At 50.1% G+C, this 17,619-nt stretch overlaps 1 protein-coding gene across 1 annotated transcript; it reads left to right on the top strand.

The window, feature by feature from the left end:
- Positions 1-1,884: 1,884 nt before the first annotated feature.
- ABHD4 (abhydrolase domain containing 4, N-acyl phospholipase B) lies at positions 1,885-17,302 on the top strand. Its single transcript, XM_047795881.1, has 7 exons — positions 1,885-1,981; positions 5,200-5,292; positions 6,820-7,191; positions 7,345-7,499; positions 9,583-9,694; positions 14,738-14,924; positions 15,886-17,302. Exons 1-7 carry the CDS (start codon positions 1,920-1,922, stop codon positions 15,973-15,975), a joined length of 1,071 nt encoding a protein of 356 aa, XP_047651837.1. The 5' UTR covers positions 1,885-1,919; the 3' UTR covers positions 15,976-17,302.
- The last annotated feature ends 317 nt before the right edge of the window (positions 17,303-17,619 follow it).

Here is a 17,619-nt window from a genome sequence, read left to right as displayed (position 1 = left end):
TGTTCACACATATACTTCCTCACTAGACATTTCATTCATTTCTTTATCCAGTAAGTCTGATTGTGTACGCTGCCACACTCTGTCCTAGAGGCTGGCAGCAAAAGTTGAGAACAAAACAAACAAGGTCCTCTGGGAAATTTCAGCTCTAGTGGCAGAAAACGTAATAAATGAGTCCATAGATATGCACAATAATTTAAGATGGTGATACATATTAAGAAGAAAATAAATGTGATAGAGTGGCTGGATGGGTGGGGGTCCCTTTTAGAGCCTGTGGTCAGGAAAGGCCTCACAAGAGAGGAGGATGAGCTGAGCTCTGAACACAAAGTTGCCAGCTCTGCAAAGGGACAAACAGACTAGGGTGGCAGCAGATAGAAAGCCTGTGTTACCACTAGATCAGCCTGTTTCTTTCCTTTTTTTGATAATGGCATTCTTAGTGCCTAACATAATGCTTGGCTTGAATAGGTATACAATAGTAACTCTTTTTTTTTTCCAACTGCCCCTTAGACATATGGAAGTTCCTGGACTAGGGATCAAATCTAAGCTGAAGCCTCAACCAACACCACAGCTGCAGCAACACCGGATCCTAAACCCTCTGTGCCAGGCTGGCAATCAAACTGATACCTCTAGAGAGACAAGCTGGACCATTAACCCACTGTGCCACAGTGGGAACTCCAGTAATAATTTTTAGCATAAACAAATGTACTAAATGTATAACTGAATTATCTTTGTCAATCCTTACTATAAGACACAAGACAGAGGAATAAAATTAAGAGACACTAATAACTTACCCACGAGCATGCAGTGGATAAGTGGCAAAGATAAATTGAACTTCACCCAGATTTCTGAACCCAGAAATTATGTTTTTAATTTCCAAGGAGTCTCATTGAACTCTACCATCTGAAGTGCTTCCTAAAAATGCAGCTTTTAGCATCAAGCCAAACCAAATGATTTAAAATCTCAGAGGCCGAGATTTGGAAAGCTGAATTTTTAAGAAGCTCTCTAGATGATTGCTATGCACCCTGAAGTTTAGGACCACTCTGCTTTTTTTTTGACTGGGTCCACGGCATGCAGAAGTTTCCGGGCCGGAGATTGAACCTGTGTCACAGCAGCAACCTGAGCCACAGTAGTGACACTGCCAGATCCTTAACCCACTAGGCCACCAGGAAACCCCTAGGACCATTCATTGTTGTAAGAATGAATAAGAGACAGGTCGTCTGTTATTTGTACTACTTTACCCCTCACCTTGCAAATTTCTAGACCCTTAAACTCTTTAAATGCCCATTCTCTTAAACCTCAAGCCCTTATAATCAAATCAGTTTCACACTGTAAGGAAAGAAGAAATCTCAGAATCTCCTGAGTCCAGCAGGAAGGCTAAAACAAAACAAAATAGAGAGTTCCCATTGTGGCTCAGAGGAAATGAATCCAACTAGTAATCATGAGGATGCAGGTTTGATTCCCTGCCTCGGTGAGTGGGTCAGGGATCCAGACTTGCTGTAACAGGAGGGCAGCTGCAGCTCCAATTCAACCTCTAGGCTGGGAACTTCATATGCCACAGGTGAGGCCCCTAAAAAGGAAAAAAGAAAAAAAAATAAGGGGAATACTAGAGGGGCTGGGACGACTAAACTAGGGAAGCCCAAAAAGTATGCGGAAGCTTACAGGGGTAGTTCTGTCACTTTAATTATCAGAGGATGGCTTTCCTGTGAAGGACTCGGTAGTTTCGGTACTACTCTCACTGCCCCCAAATATGCGACCAGGATAACTGTCTCATTTTGTGAGGGTCTCAGAGACACCTCACGTGTCTTGTGCCCGGCAGTCCAGCCAGTCCTGGGGCCCCGCCTCCCCGCTCAGGGCGCTGGCCACGCCCCACTTTGTTATCCGACCCTTTTCTGGGTCAGCTGGTGCTGGCGTCAGGTGGAGGGATGGGCTGGCTCGGCTCGACCCGGCAGGGCTTGTTTACTATGGCTGATGATCTGGAGCAGCAGTGAGTTAAACCTGTCTCTTTCTTTATTTCTCTCTCTCTCTGGGCCATGATCCTGGGACTGTTTGTGGCTGAGGAACAGTTTTAGACACCTTCCCGCCTTTCCGTTTTCAGGTCGGCTTCAGGGGAGGGCCGGGCGTTGCGTTTGCTTGCTTTGCTTTTGCCCAGAAGAGGCGGCGGCAGAGCCAGGGGAGCAATGGAAAATAAGCTTGCCTGCAGCCCAGCGGTTTTGACTTTCCACTTTGGTCTTCGCGATTATTCCTCGCTCCCCACTAGTCGCTGCACCCTGAGATTAGATTTAGTGGTGATGTCTCCACTCCTCCGAAACAAGCGTGTTGGACGCGGGTGCGGGGGGTAGCAGCCAGGTCTGCTCGTCTGGATTTGCTCCCGGTCGGGAGTTGGGAGTGTGGGAAGAGCCTCGCTTAGCCCGGCACGGAGAAGGCGTGGGAAGCAGAGAGAGAGCGCTCCACCGCGCTGTGACTGGTCTGGGTAGTGGGCTTTCAAGTCAAGTTTCAGCCCTCGCCCAACGAGACACTTAGCCACTGATAATCCTTAGTAGATAGTTTTAAATCCTCATAACAATATCCTTCATGCTGCGGTTTCAGAATTAGAGCTTTTGGAATGTGTTACCACTGTCTCAAGGACATCAAGTTTGGGATGCCACCTGTAGGTGGTGTGACTAGTAATTCAATCTGATGGGAGCAAGGAAAAGTTGTTTGGAGAATGACTCAGCTTCCAGCCAAGCCGTGGTTGAAACTGGGCCTTTCCTGGATCCTACTGTTCCCCCTTTTCAGAGCTGCTTGCAAAACTAACTTTATGACAATAATAGCTTCCTGGGCTTGAAGGAACTGCCCAGAAGAGTGGTCCTTTCTAAAATGATGCTTCCAAGAGGAAATTTGCAGCAGCTGCGGTGACTTAGGGAAATGCAGGTAGTTCAGCTCCATTTTACAAATGAAGAATCCAGCCCAAAGAAGTTAGGAGGCCTCAAGTTCATAGAGGTCCAGAACAGACTTCTCACTCAGCGTAGAAGCTCTTCTGCCTCACCCATGTTCAGGGTAAAAGCACTCTAGAGGGAAGAGACCACCCCAGCCAGACCAAGTTCATGGCTAAGTGGCTGCTCTGATCCTTGCCTCAATTCCCCACCGCAGCCCTCATCTCCCCAGTGATATTGAGCAGATGGTGTGCTAGGCACTATTTCTAGTGCTTTACCTGTAGCATTTTTGAAGAAGAGAGGTAGACCTCTCCCTGAAGTGTATTCCTTGGGACAGCATCTCCTGAGTACTGCTTTGAGCAGTTACAAGGCAATGTGGGGTCCAGATGACATGCTCTGACCTGCCACAGTCTCTGTGGGATGGAGAGTTTGTCTCTTAAGACTGGCAACATTCTGTGGCCTCGGTGCCTATGCTTCAAGCCTACAAGGAATTCCAGTGGGTTATTCAAAGAGTTCTGTGTCTCTGCAGGATCTGAATGATTGAGACTGACAGCGCTCATCTGGGTACAACCATTGATGGACCAGTTTCAGCTGCAACCTCAATATTTCATACCTCAGTCATTGATATTTGCTACTTACAAAAACACTGGAAATATAGACAGCTTCTGATTTAGCTGGAGGAAAAGAACATTTGTTGGGAGTTTATCTTGTGCTAGGCGTTATTCTGTGCATTAATTCATTTGAGCTTTATAAAACCCTATGAGATAGATACTATTATTACCTCCTTTTTAAAGATGAGGAAACTGGAGTTCCTGTTGTAGCTCAGCAGTAATAAACCCAACTAATAACCATGAGAATGTGGGTTCGATCCCTGGCCTTGCTCAGTAGGGATTTGGCATTGCTGTGAGCTGTGGTGTAGGTCGAAGATGTGGCTTGGATCCCACATTGCTGTGGTGTAGGCCAGCAGCTATAGCTCCAATTCCACCCATAGCCAGGGAACTTCCATATGATGAGGGTTCAGCCCTAAAAAAGAAAAAAAAAAAAAAAAAAGAGGAAAAAGAAAAATAAAAGTTCGTTCACTGAGCGTCTGTTTTGTCCTCGGCAGCTTATGAGGTCCCCTTACCTTTCTAGATGCTCAAAGGTTATTTAACAGGCCAAAGCCATTCTGCTTATAAATGATATTAGTGTGACGAAAGATCCACTTTTTTTTTTTTTTGTCTTTTTAGGGCTGCACTTGCAGCATATGGAGGTTCCCAGGCTAGGGGTTGAATCAGAGCCACAGCTGCCGGCCTACACCACAACCACAGCAAAGTGGGTTCCAAGCCTTATCTGCAACCTACACCACAGCTCACTCGGCAATGCCAGATCCTTAACCCACTGAGAGAGGCCAGGTATCGAACCTGCGTCCTCATGGTTACTAGTCAGATTCGTTTCCTTGGAGCCACGAAGGGAACTCTCCAGATCCACTTTTTTAAAAAAAAAAATTATTCTAAAACTGACACTCCCAACCTTTACCCTACAATGACTTAAAGTCCCTTGGGAGTAAAGTAGAAAGCAACATAGGTTATCTTATCTGTTTTAGTGCATGCCATTGGAGGTGAGGACATGGGTGAGCTTTCTACTTATAATCTGGAAACAAGGCCAAAGGCAACCTGTATCCTGTTAGGGAATCACAGCTGAACTTGAACCCAGGTTTCCCTCCTCCTGCTCCCTGTCAAGTCCCATCACATTGTTCAATTCTGTACTGATTGATTGCTTGAGACCCCAACTGGGCACTGACACAGTGCTCTGTATACCAGGGGCTTGAAAGAGGGCATACACAAGCCCTGGTGCCCTGCCAGAAGGACAGGTGGCTTGGGAATTTGTCCTGCTCTAGAGGAACATACAGTCCTAGGGGTAGCAAAGGATAACAGAAACATTAGTTAAAAGTTGGCTCCCTTGCCCCCCCGCCCGCCTCCTTGAACATTATAATAACTAGTAACAAAGGGGAGTTATAAAGTTCAAATGAGATTTTAAAAATGTGAAAGGGCTTTGTAAACTGTAAAGTGTTGTGCACACGGTGTTCTGAGTAGCTATAGAAACAAAGCACATGTTATTGTTAATAATCATTTACCAGAGAAGAGTAACAGCCTATCAGGCAGCCAGGGGATTGCTGACTGCCTTAGTGGCAGGTCTTCTGAGCCTGGGGAACACCCTGCATCCTGATAACTCTTTTGTAACAGCCAGCAAGGCTGAGAGCATCAGTGTTTCCACTGCAAACAGTGAGTGTCTCTGTGTCTCCTTGCCCCAGGCCTCAAGGCTGGCTGAGCAGCTGGCTGCCCACTTGGCGCCCCACTTCCATGTCTCAGCTGAAGAATGTGGAAGCCAGGATCCTCCAGTGTAAGTAGAAGCAACAGCTTCTCCCACCTCCCTCTGGAGGCCCAGGATACAGGATCTTCCCAGAACCTGGCACACTCATTCTTGATGAATCGTGCCCGGGGTGGGAGGAAAGGATGTCAATGATTGGAGGGAAGAGATTTGCCCAGAGGGCACATATTCCATGGTCTTGGCTCTTTGACATCCCCCATGTTCGTTTCTGCCACATCCCACAACTTCACCGCAAACCCTGTACCAACTATTATCACACAACACATACACACATGCACGTCCTCTCTTTTGCATCTTCCTTCTCCTATTCTCCTTTTCTGTTTCTCCCTCTCTCATCAAGAAGGCAAGCACTTCTTAGACTTACCACCTTCCTACGAGGGACCAACAGTCTTCTATTCTCTTAATATTCCTTGTGTTCGACCCCATTAGCCCCCTCACTTAGCCAGTTAACAGAGGAGTTGGGGATTCTGATAGACCAGCTCTGGGGCTGGGCATCCCAGGAGTATCAGCAGCCACTGACTCACACAAGACCCTTGAGCCCCATCTCCCAGTATTTCTCAGACAGTCTTCCCTGTCCCACACTCATGTGACTGCCTTGACCCCAGCAGAGCAAGCCCTGCCCACCTCAGTCTGTCCCTAAGAGGCATAAGCCTGTGGTTCAGTCCATTAACCCTTCCACCTGTCTCAATCCCCCCACCTCACCCCCATGAGGACACTTCTGCCCATCAGTCAGCTCCAAATACCTACAAGTACAAGAGTGATGGATTCTGGAGCTCTGTGAGGAAAGTGGGGTCCCTGCCACCCTGGGCACAAAGGGAGCCAGGCAAACAGCCTCAGGGAATAAGATGGCCACTCTTTTTTTTTTTGTCGTTTTTTTTGTTTTTGTTTTTCTTTTCTTTTCTTTTCTTTTTTGCTTTTTAGGGCCACATTTGCGGCATATGGAGGTTCCCAGGCTAGGGGTCAAATCAGAGCTACAGCTACAGCTGCCAGATCCAAGCCACATCTGCAAGCTACACCACAGCTCATAGCTACACCAGATCTGAGCGAGGCCAGGGATCAAACCCGCAACCTCATGATTCCTAGTCAGATTCATTTCCGTTGAGCCACAACAGGAGCTCTGGCCCCTCTTTTTTCTGTCTTTTTAGGGCTAGACCTGTGGCATATGGAGATTCACAGGCTAGGGGTCAGATCAGAGCTGTAGCTACTGGCCTACACCACAGCCACAGCAATGCCTCAGCCTTAACCCACTTAGTGAGGCCAGGGATGGAATCTGCGTCCTCTTGGATGCTAGTCAGATTCATTTCTGCTGAGCCACGACGGGAACTCCAAGATGGCCCTTCTCAACACCTACAGACGAGACTGTCTACAAATTGTACTTGGAGTTGAACTCTTAGGCTATATGGTCTGAGTTGTAAGAGGCAAGAAAAGGGAGGTCAGGAAGGGCTTGGGGCTGAGGGAGAGCCAAAGAGAAGAGAGTCCAGGCAGAAGAATGATACTGTCAGTACTCAGTCTTATCACTCTGCCCTGGACCCCCTCTCTCCAGGCCTGCAGAACAGTTCCTGGCCCGATATGTGTCCCTCCCAAACCAGAACAAGATCTGGACGGTGACAGTGAGCCCCGAGCTCAGGGACCGCACCCCGCTGGTGATGGTGCACGGCTTCGGGGGCGGTGTGGGCCTCTGGATCCTCAACATGGATTCACTGAGTGCCCGCCGCACGCTGCACACCTTCGATCTGCTGGGCTTCGGGCGAAGCTCGAGGCCAACGTTCCCGAGGGACCCAGAGGGAGCCGAGGACGAGTTTGTGACTTCAATAGAGACATGGCGGGAGACCATGGGGATCCCCAGTATGATCCTCCTGGGGCACAGCCTGGGAGGATTCCTGGCCACCTCCTACTCAATCAAGTACCCTGACAGGTAAGGAGCCACCCACCTCCTTCACAACCCAAACTTGTGCCTTACTGGGAACTTCCAGGTTTTGTTTCTAATAGTTCTCCTCTTCCTGGGCGATTTGAGGGCTATGGAACCTTACAGCAAAGACAACTTGTCTGCTCCTTTTTCCTCCTTCAGAGTTAAACACCTCATCCTGGTGGACCCGTGGGGCTTTCCCCTCCGACCAACTGACCCCAGCGAGATCCGTGCACCCCCAACTTGGGTCAAGGCTGTGGCCTCTGTCCTAGGGCGTTCCAATCCACTGGCTGTTCTTCGAGTAGCTGGGCCCTGGGGTGAGTACCCTGCAGATGGAGAAACTGTTGCAGGAAGAAGGGACCCCCTTCCAGGGCTCGAGAATGGGCTCTTCTCTAACACTTGGAAAGGAATTGTCCAAGGAGACACACGTGCTGACAAAGCAAGAGACTTTATTGGGAAGGGGCACCTGGGCAGAGAGCAGCAGGGTAAGGGGACCCAGGAGAACTGCTCTTCTGTGTGGCTCACTGTCTCAGGTTTTATGGGAATGGGCTCAGTTTCCTGGTTGTCTCCAGCCAATCGTCCTACTCAGCCTGTGCTTGGTCTGGCTCAGGGTCCTTCTTGGTGGCACCTGCACCTCTCAGCCAAGATGGAGTCCAGCGCCAAGGATCCTGGGAGGTTGGCTGTATCCTCCCTCCTATCGGCCCCTCCCAAATTCTCCCCATTAGTCATCAGGGCAGCACCATGTTCCTTATCAGGGCCTCGTGCTGTGAAACAGCTCTTGCAAGTGGCTATTGCCCTTGGCCAAGGTGGAGCAGTTTGGGTCAATGGTCCCCTAACAAAACTATCTCCTCTAAACTGTCCTGTTCTAGAAGCCCCACTCATATGGACTCTTACCATCCCTACTTATTCATGCAAAATGGGAATAGGCCTAGCACTGTTACTTAAAACTGTTACTCTGGACCAGATGTCTTTGCAGTTTCAGAAGGTTCATTTTTTTCCTTTATCTGCATGGAAAAAGCTTTCCTGTGCAAGGGATAGATGTAGCAGAACTTCTGCTCTGTGCCTTGGCTAGACCCGGGGAGAGAGAGAGAGGGAGAAAGGGACCGTGAGGTGGCTCTCCCTTTGCTGGGTTTTTATGCTCCATGTGTGAGTTTATGGCAGCCTATTGGTTTCAGCCTGGTAACCACCACTGGATCCCATCTCTGCAGCTCACCCAACACCTGCAGCCAGGAAAGGTCAGAGTCAGAGCCAGAGCCTCCAACAGAGCCCCAGCCTTCTGACCTCACACTGCCAGCACCCTTCCTTTCGGGGGAGCTTTTTAGTCTGAGAAAGTGAAAAGCATATTTCTGCTACGGAAAAGATCTGTGACCCTCTGTCGTGTACTGATGGCTTATGTATGTGTAGTGATAGCCAATTTTATGAATTAATTGCCAATGGATGAATAAGAGTTGTCTCTAGGCCTTCAAGAGAAACAGAATGGCTCTGGATAAAAGAGAAAAAGGAGCATTTGAGCAGAAGGTAGGAGTTTGGGAAGAAAGGAAGGAAAGCAAGAGACCCGAAGACAAGAGACCAAAGGACAGAGGGCTGACCTTCTTAGGGTTCCCAGCACTGTGGACTCCAGCAGGCCTTCTGTAATCCTTTTCAAAGGAGAGGCCCTGCCGTTACCACTCTAGAAAGTCCAGAAATGAGTGAACATCAGAGCTAGTATGGCGGGGACTGTTGGCTGGCAGCCATGGAGGAGGGCCAGGGCCCAGGGCATCCTGGCTGTGCCTCCCTCTTACCCCTTGCTTCTCACAAAGAGAGAGCACACCAGTCCAGAGAGAGGAACAGGTCAAGAGTTGACCAGTAGGCCCAATTTTTATAGTCTGTTTCAAGTGCCCTACCGCTTGTACGTATACTGTAGAAAGAACAATGAAGGGAACAGATTGCTCTAAAACTGTGCCCAGAGTCTGAGATGCCAGTGTTAGGTTTACCCCTTCACTCATATTCCATTACAGGCCTGAATGAGAGGGTTTGGGGGAGGTGGTCTCAGAAGAAGAAAAGGCCACGAAGGGTCTCAGGGAGAAAGAGAACATAGCCCAGACATAAAAGCAAAGCATCTCAACCATGGACTCTTATGAGGCTCGTGATCCTTGGAGAAAGAGAACTTGGGACTTCACTGACCTGAAAATAATCTGGTCCCTCAGTGACATTAGACGGTCTCAATTCTTTGGTAACCAACTGACTCTCATTTGTAGCCACCTGGAACTTCCCCAGACTCTTTCTGCCACTATGATGTTAAGTATACAAAGCAAACAAACCTCAGGAGAAATAATGTTTGGTTAAAGTTGTTCACACGTGCACAGGTGGGAGTCTTTCCTCCCCACCAGCCCGGCCCCTCCCGGTTCTGTCCCCTCCCAGGGCCCGGCCTGGTCCAGCGATTCCGACCGGACTTCAAGCGCAAGTTTGCAGACTTCTTTGAAGATGATACTATATCGGAGTATATCTACCACTGCAATGCACAGAATCCCAGGTGAGGCAGCTCCTGGAGCCAGCTCGGGGTCCATGGGTTTGGAGCTAAAACTCTAGTTGCTGGCAGACTCCAGAACTGTCCCACCATCATTCTGTGCTGTATGTATTTCCTCTCTCTCATCCAGTTGGGGCCACATAGGCATTAGGAGGCTTGATTATTTCAAGAGACTTCCCCAGGAATAGGCACAAAGGGATGAAGAAGATAATAGATGAATTAAACATGCCGCCCATTTCTAGACAAAGACCCTTGCTCTTTCCTGGGGATAGGCAGTTAGCCTGACAGGCAAGTGTCTGGAAACATATGCAAAGATTTTTTTTTTCAACTGAAAAAGTGATATGAACATGGTTTTTTGTTGCTGTTTTGTTTTTTGTTTTTTAAAGGGCAGCACCTGCAGCACATGGAAGTTCCCGGATGCCACAGCCACAGCAACAACACCAGATCTGAGCCACATCTGTGACCTACACCACAGCTCATGGCAATGCCGGATCTTTAACCCACTGAGCGAAGCCAGGGATCAAACCTGCATCTTCATGGATACTGGTCAGGTTCATTTCTGATGAACCACAATGGGAACTCCTGAACATGGTATTTTTAGGAAGAGAGAGAGAGGGAGAGAAAAGGGGAGAAAGAAAGAGGGAGGGAAGGAGGAAAGGTAGGAAGGAAGGAAGAGAGGGAGGGAGGAAGGAAGAAAGTCTTCTCCTGTCTCAGACCACTTATTCCCAAATGTTCTTGTTTCTGTATGAGCTATCATGTGACCCTTCTTGAATATCTTCCTTGGCACACATGTGACTGTATCTCTAGACTGCATTCTTTTTTTTTTTTTTGTCTTTTTGCTATTTCATTGGGCCGCTCCCGAGGCATATGGAGGTTCCCAGGCTAGGGGTCGAATTGGAGCTGTAGCCGCTGGCCTACACCAGAGCCACAGCAACGCGGGATCCGAGCCACATCTGCAACCTACACCACAGCTCACGGCAATGCTGGATTGTTAACCCACTGAGCAAGGGCAGGGGTTGAACCCGCAACCTCATGGTTCCTAGTCGGATTCGTTAACCACTGCGCCACGACGGGAACTCCTAGACTAGACTGCTTTTTTTTTTTTTTTTTTTTGCTTTTGCTTTTTAGGACTGCACCTTCAACATATGGAAATGTTCCAAGGCTAGGGATCAAATCAGAGCTATAGCTGCTGGCCTTCACTACAGCCACAGCAATGTGGGATCCAAGCTGCGTCTTCGACCTGCACCACAGCTCATGGCATCGCTGGATCCTTAACCCACTGAGCAAGGCCAGGGATCAAACCCACATCCTCATGGATACTAGTCGGATTCATTTCTGCTGTGCCACAACAAAAACTCCCTCTGGACTACATTCTTTTTTTGTTTTTGTTTTTTGTCTTTTTAGGGCTTGTGGCATATGGAGGTTCTCAGGCTAGGGGTCTAATCGGCGCTGTAGCTGCTGGCCTCCACCACAGCCACAGCAACACGGGATCTGAGCCACATCTGCCACCTACACCGCAGCTCAAGGCAATGCCGGATCCTTAACCCACTAAGCGAGGCCAGGGATGGAACCCATAACCTCATGGTTCCTAGTTGGATTCGTTAACCACTGAGCCACAACAGGAACTCCAAGATTACATTCTTTTTTTCTTTTTTTTTTTTCTGTCTTTTTTGTTGTTGTTGTTGTTGCTATTTCTTGGGCCGCTCCCGCGGCATATGGAGGTTCCCAGGCTAGGGGTTGAATCGGAGTTGCAGCCACCGGCCTACGCCAGAGCCACAGCAACGCGGGATCCGAGCCACATCTGCGACCTACACCACAGCTCACAGCAACACCGGATCGTTACCCCACTGAGCAAGGGCAGGGACCGAACCCGCAACCTCATGGTTCCTAGTCGGATTCGTTAACCACTGCGCCACGACGGGAACTCCCAAGATTACATTCTTAAACATAGAATTGCTTATGGGAAGAGTACGCACTTTAAAATTTAATTTTGTGGATCTTGAAATACCATTGGACAGGAATGCCTCCCCTGTCTTTTGGAGATTTGGGAGGGTGTCACTAAAATGTCAAGAAGTTTTTATCTATGACAACTCAGGCAGTAGGCCCCACAAGCCTGCTGATCTGCCCCACAAGTCTTGATAACTGGCATCCAGGGCACAGTCAGGGAGGTAATGGTTCCCTTGGGCAGTGCCATGTAAGTGGCTGATACCATGAGGCACCACCTCTGTGGGGGCCTCACCCAAGCTTCTGGGAGGCATCATCAGGAGCAGAGCACTGCCCTGCCTCATTTCAGACCTGTTCAGCCCAAAGCTGTACAGCAGCTGGGGTTTTGCATTCTAGCAGTGCTGTCTGAGCATTAGCCTCAAGGCCAGACAGCTGGAATTCCCATTGTGGCCCAATGGGATTGGCAGTGTCTCTGGAGCACTGGGACACTGGTTTGATCCCCGGCCTGGCACTATGGGTTAAGGATCTGGCATTGCCACAGCTGCAGCATATTTCTGGCCCAGGAACTCCTCATGCTGTGGCCAAAAAAATGAGGGATGGGGGAGAAAAAAGCCAGACAGCTTTCAGGCAGTGTGGGAACTGTCCATCCAACATTCCTCAGGAGCTCAGCTGATTGAAGGGCTCTGCTTTAGCAGCAGTATGAAACTCAGCTCAACAGTCAAATCAGGTAGCCCCTGCTTCCTGCTCTCAACCCCTCTCAGCCCCCACTGGGCTCAGTGCCAGTCGCACACCCTCTGAGGCCCCGCAGGCCCAACCCTAGCCCTTTCCTCTAAGCGTTCCCTGGTCCCAGACCTAGTTCTGTATAATGAATGACCTCCCAGTCTAAGCCACAGAATATACAGTCATGAGGAATTCCCTTAGTGGCTGAGCAGATAATGAGCCCAACTAGTATCCATGAGGATGTGTTCCATCCCTGGCCTCGCTCAATGGTTAAGGATCTGGTGTTGCTTTGAGCTATGGTGTAGGTCACAGATGCGGCTTGGATCCCACGTGCTGTGACTCTGGCTTAGGCCAGTAGCTACAGCTCCAATTCGACCCCTAGCCTGGGAACTTCCATATGCCGTGGGTATGGCCCTAAAAAGACAAGCAAAAAAGAATATAACTTCACGCTACTCCTCTGGGTCCTGGAGGAAGCAGAAATGACATCAGTGATAACCGGTCCCATCCCTCCAAACACCACCACTCAAGTTGATATGCCCCTGGGTGTATCCAAGGTGTTCACCCTGATGAGAGCTCACAGTAACTCTTATTATTCCCTTGGAAAATGTATAATTCAGCCAAAGAAAAATATTTGGGGGGTGGGGTACCTAAACTTAGGGGCTTTGTACATATTTTCATTTTTCATAATAATGTGGGTATAATTCTCCAGTCTGTAGATGAGAAAATTAAGGTGTGTTCTGGTTTCCCGACTTGCTAGGAAAGTGTAACCAGGATTTGAATTCATGTCTCTCTGACACCAGAGTCCATGATTTTTCTACTGTGCTACAATGTCTTAAGGAAGAATTCTGGAGTTCCCTGGTGGCTCAGCAGGTTAGGGATCTGGCATTGTCACTGCTATGGCTTGGGTCACTGCTGTAGTGCAGGTTTGATCCCCAGCCCAAGAACTTCCACATGCCATGGGCATGGCCAAAAAGAAAAAAAAAGGAAGAATTGTCTTTCTGGTGACCTGTGCAAACTTGGGCTCCTCTTCATCTCAGGGGTGCAGAGGACACTAGGGATATAATGGCTTGAACAGACTGAGCCTGCTAGGCGGCAATCTCCCCAGCCTCTCCTGCTCCCTGCAAAAACTGCAGAGCAGCCTGGACAACAGCTTCCACCTCAGTCTTGCAGACCCCTCAGGGTATGGCCTCAGTTAGCTTTCCCTAAGGAAATGGCCAGGGAACAAAATAGATTAGATCAGCCATTATTGCTTCTCACAAACTCACAAACTGCTGCTCCCCTCCCCTCCCTGAGGATCCTACAAGACTGACCTTTCAGAGTTCCCTTAGTGGCTCAGCAGAAATGAATCTGATTATCACCCATGAGGACGCAGATTTGATCCCTGGCCTCGCACAGTGGGTTAAGGATCCAGTGTTGCCATGAGCTATGGTCTAGATCACAGATGCCACTCAAATCCAGAATTGCTGTGGCTGTGGCATAGGCCAGCAGCTACAGCTCTGATTCAACCCCTGGCCTGGGAAGCTCCATATGCCACAGGTGTGGCCCTAAAAGACAAAAAGAAAAAGAAAAAACATTTCACTCCAGTCTCCTCATCGAGCCCTTTGTGCGCCTGCATTGTTTGCTCTTCAGAGTCCACCTCAAGTGAGCCCCTCGACCGCCTCCTCCAGCCCCAGCAGGCCAAGTGCCTCGCCTGTGTTCTCCTAGAACTTTGTGGGAAATTTGAAGTTAAATAGCTAATCATATAGTTCATTATTTAATGTGGAAAATGTGAGCTCCAGGAGGGCAGGCACTGTCTTGTTCATATGTCACCACAAGTCAGGGATGACACAGAAATACTTGTTGAGTATATAGTAGCCTGTTACACTCTTGGACAGTTCTTGGTGCCATGGGGTTTTTACAAGTGTGTGACTCCTAAATCTTCTGTGACAGGAGCCTCTGGAGATTCAGTCCTGTCTCCTAATCTTTCCAGTATTTAATGAGCCCAGTGTTGCGCTCTGAGAGGAACACAAAGATGATGGAGATACTGCCCCGGCCTCTGAAAGAGATGGACAGGGCAACATTTTTTTTTTTTCTTTTTGGGGCCACACCAGACTAGAAGTCTGGAGGTTCCCAGACTAGGTGTGGAATCAGAGCTGCAGCTGCCAGCCTACACCACAGCCACAGCAACGCTGGATCTGAGGCTACATCTGTGACCTACACCACAGCTCACCACAACACCAGATCCTTAACCCACTGAGCGGGGTCAGGGTTCACACCCAAGTCTTCATGGATACTAGTCAGACTCGCTTCCGCTGCACCACAACGGGAACTCTTCCCCCGATAAGGTGACATTTTATGCTTCAACATTTACTCTGTTCATTGCTTCACCCTTTTTTGTTTCTTCAGTGGGGAGACAGCATTCAAAGCCATGATGGAGTCCTTCGGCTGGGCCCGGCGCCCCATGTTAGAGCGAATTCACTTGATTCGAAAAGATGTGCCCATCACCATGATCTATGGGGCCAACACCTGGATAGACACTAGCACGGGAAAAAAGGTGAAGCTGCAGCGGCCAGATTCCTATGTCCGAGACCTGGTAAGTTGGCCGTCCGAGGATCAAGTCTGAGGTGGCAACACTCTGCACTGGGTCAGCATGTGTTGACTGACTCAGCATGACTGAGAGTTGGGGTAGTGAAAGGTGATGGGGGAGTCGGGCGGGGGGAAGGTTGAGATACAGCAGTGGGTTTGAAAGGGCTGGCTCTCTGTAATATCATAACTGCAGGAGGGGTCCTTATTTCTTTATAGCCCAGTTCAGCTAAAAGACAGGTAAATCTTGTCTGTCAGGCACAGACATCTGGCTGTCCCTCTACCCCCTACAAGTGCCACCTAAAACCAGAGGTGGGAGCACTAAAGGCTGCATAAGGCCTTCCTGCCACACTCCTGCCCCTCCCTTTTTCTTACCCCTTGTACCCTCCTTTGCTCATCAATGTGCTTAATTAGGCTGGTGCCCATGGACCCTGGTCTTCCAGGCTTGTGGATGACCTGAGCAGGTCTGCGGCAGGACTGGTGTGGAAGGAAAGATACAGTCAGGGGCCGGAGGGGAAGTAGGATGAAATAGCAGGATTCACTGGCTCCACAGGGAAGTGCCAAGATCAGGGAGAAAGGTGGTCTGTGTCTCAAATAAAATAAGTGCTCAGGAGTTCCCACTGTGGCTCAGCTGGTTAAGGACCCAATGTTGTCTCTGTGAGCATGCAGGTGCAATCCCTGGCTTCACTCAGTGGGTTATGGATCCAGCATTGACACAAGCTACAGCATGGGTCGCAGATGCCACTTGGATCCTGTGTAGCTGTGGCATATGCCAGCGGCAGCACAGATTCAACCCCTAGCCTGGGAACTTCCATATGCTGCATGTGTGGCTGAAAAAAGAAAACGGTTTTTAAAAAAAAGGTGCTGGAGGGCGACAGGAAGCAAGTTTAAGGGGGAAGGAAATGGTGTGACAGCTTTCCAGTGCCTGGAGTAAAGGACCATCCCGCCCCCGCGGGGTCCTCTCCCCGCAGGAGATCGAGGGTGCCTCGCACCATGTGTACGCGGACCAGCCTCACATCTTCAACGCGGTGGTAGAGGAGATCTGCGACTCGGTTGATTGAGCTGCTCTCCCTACAGGCCGAGGAGAAAGTCAGCGAGTCGCTCTCCCCTCCCTGTCTCCTTACTCACCCCTCTGTCCTTTCCTCACCCACTAACACGTGCCAGCCAGGCAGAGTCTTGGGCTGTCCCCAGGGCAGGGCCACAGAAGAAAAGCACTCCTGACCCCAGGGACAGGGCTGGAGGCAAAAGCCACAAGAGGCCTTGAGCTCCCCACCCTGGGAAGAACATAAAGGGTTGCAGAGCGCCACCCCATTCTCTCCAAGCCAAGTGTTACCCAGGTGGTGGTCATGAAGGGATCGTCCCAAGCCACTGCCCCCCCTTCCTCCCCTGCCAAAGGGAGGGGGACGCTGCTCCTGCATCTCAGCGGCCTTCCCCAGTTCTACGGTGTGCAGGAGGAGAAGCTTCATGCTGGAACATCTTCCACCTCCATCACCCCGTGACCCCCATCCCATGCCAGCTCCATCCAGAGACTTGACCTGCAGACTTCCCTCCCATGACCTAAGAGATCATATCCAAAGCCCTCGGTAACCACAGAGGCACAGAGCAGGGCAGGGCAGGGCATGGCTGGTCCATGGTGAGACAGCTCTGTTCCAGGAGAGCCTGTTAGCTAAGGTTTGAGACAGGCACCATTGCCAAGGGGCTGGTCCCAGTCCTGGCCAAGGCTAAGCCCAACCCTGCCCCACATTCCAGCCTCATTGTACAGGGATGCTGTATTCCTGCCCTGTGCCTCAGGCCTGGCTGCCTAAGCTGGGGACACTCAAGTGCTTCCTTCCCTGCCCCCTCTTCCTCCCACTGGGAGGCCTCTGGGCCACCCTCTGTGCCTTGGGCCCTGAAGCCCCACCCCTAGTACTGAGAAAGGTGGCCCCTGGTGGAGAGAAGGGAAAGGCCCTTCACGTCTGGGCATATCTGGATCCCATCCTCTCTAATATTCGCTGGGTTTTTCTACCTGCCCCTGGAACTGAGGCCCACGAGAGCCTCTGCCCAGGGTCCAGTGGGGAGCCTCCAGCCAGCAGTTCCCTGTCCTCCTCAGCCACAGGATCGTCCTCACTGCCTGGCCCTCCATCCCTGCCACCTGTCCCCCTGGTCTCCAGCTCATCCCACCCTCGACCTACCTGTCACTCTTTCCCAGGGGCTGGATCCAGGTGCTGCTCTGAGGTTCTGGGCAGTAGGCTGGGCCTGGCCTCAGAACCAGGGCAGCTCCTGCCTTCTCCTTCCCTTTTGTAAAGCCAACCCTTTCACCAGAATAGTATTAACTCCTGGTGCTTTGTACTACTGGTCCAGCTGCCTTGGGCTCCTTTTCTATATTAATAAAGAAATGAGTCAAAAGTGCCAGTGGTGGTGACATTTAATATTGCTCAGACAAGAGTGCTGAAGATGGTGCTGAATTCACAACAGCTCCCATGACACCCAACTCACAGGAGGGGACCCTGAGAGGTACCCGCTCGCAGGCCACTCCCCCTCCCGTTTAGTGCAGCATCTAACCTTAGACCCAGTCCATTCAGTATATCTGGGTGAAGTCTAACCATGGTATTTGCGCGTGCGCGCGCGCGCGCACACGCACACACACACACACACACACACACACACACACACACACACACACACACCATCTGACTCGGGTATTCCTAACAATCCCAGGGCTGGGA

This window comes from Phacochoerus africanus, chromosome 9 (assembly GCF_016906955.1).
Source record: "Phacochoerus africanus isolate WHEZ1 chromosome 9, ROS_Pafr_v1, whole genome shotgun sequence".
In the NCBI taxonomy this organism is placed as follows: domain Eukaryota; kingdom Metazoa; phylum Chordata; class Mammalia; order Artiodactyla; family Suidae; genus Phacochoerus; species Phacochoerus africanus.
The sequence above is the reverse complement of the archived record's forward strand: the minus strand, read 5'-3'. Positions and strand labels throughout refer to the sequence as shown.

Coding starts and splice junctions, on each gene's coding strand:
- ABHD4 (XM_047795881.1), top strand. CDS start 1,920: ATGGGCTGGCTCGGCTCGACCCGGCAGGGCTTGTTTACTATGGCTGAT. Junction 5,293..6,819: donor GCCAGGATCCTCCAGTGTAA/GTAGAAGCAACA, acceptor CCCTCTCTCCAG/GCCTGCAGAACAGTTCCTGG. Junction 9,695..14,737: donor TGCAATGCACAGAATCCCAG/GTGAGGCAGCTC, acceptor TTGTTTCTTCAG/TGGGGAGACAGCATTCAAAG.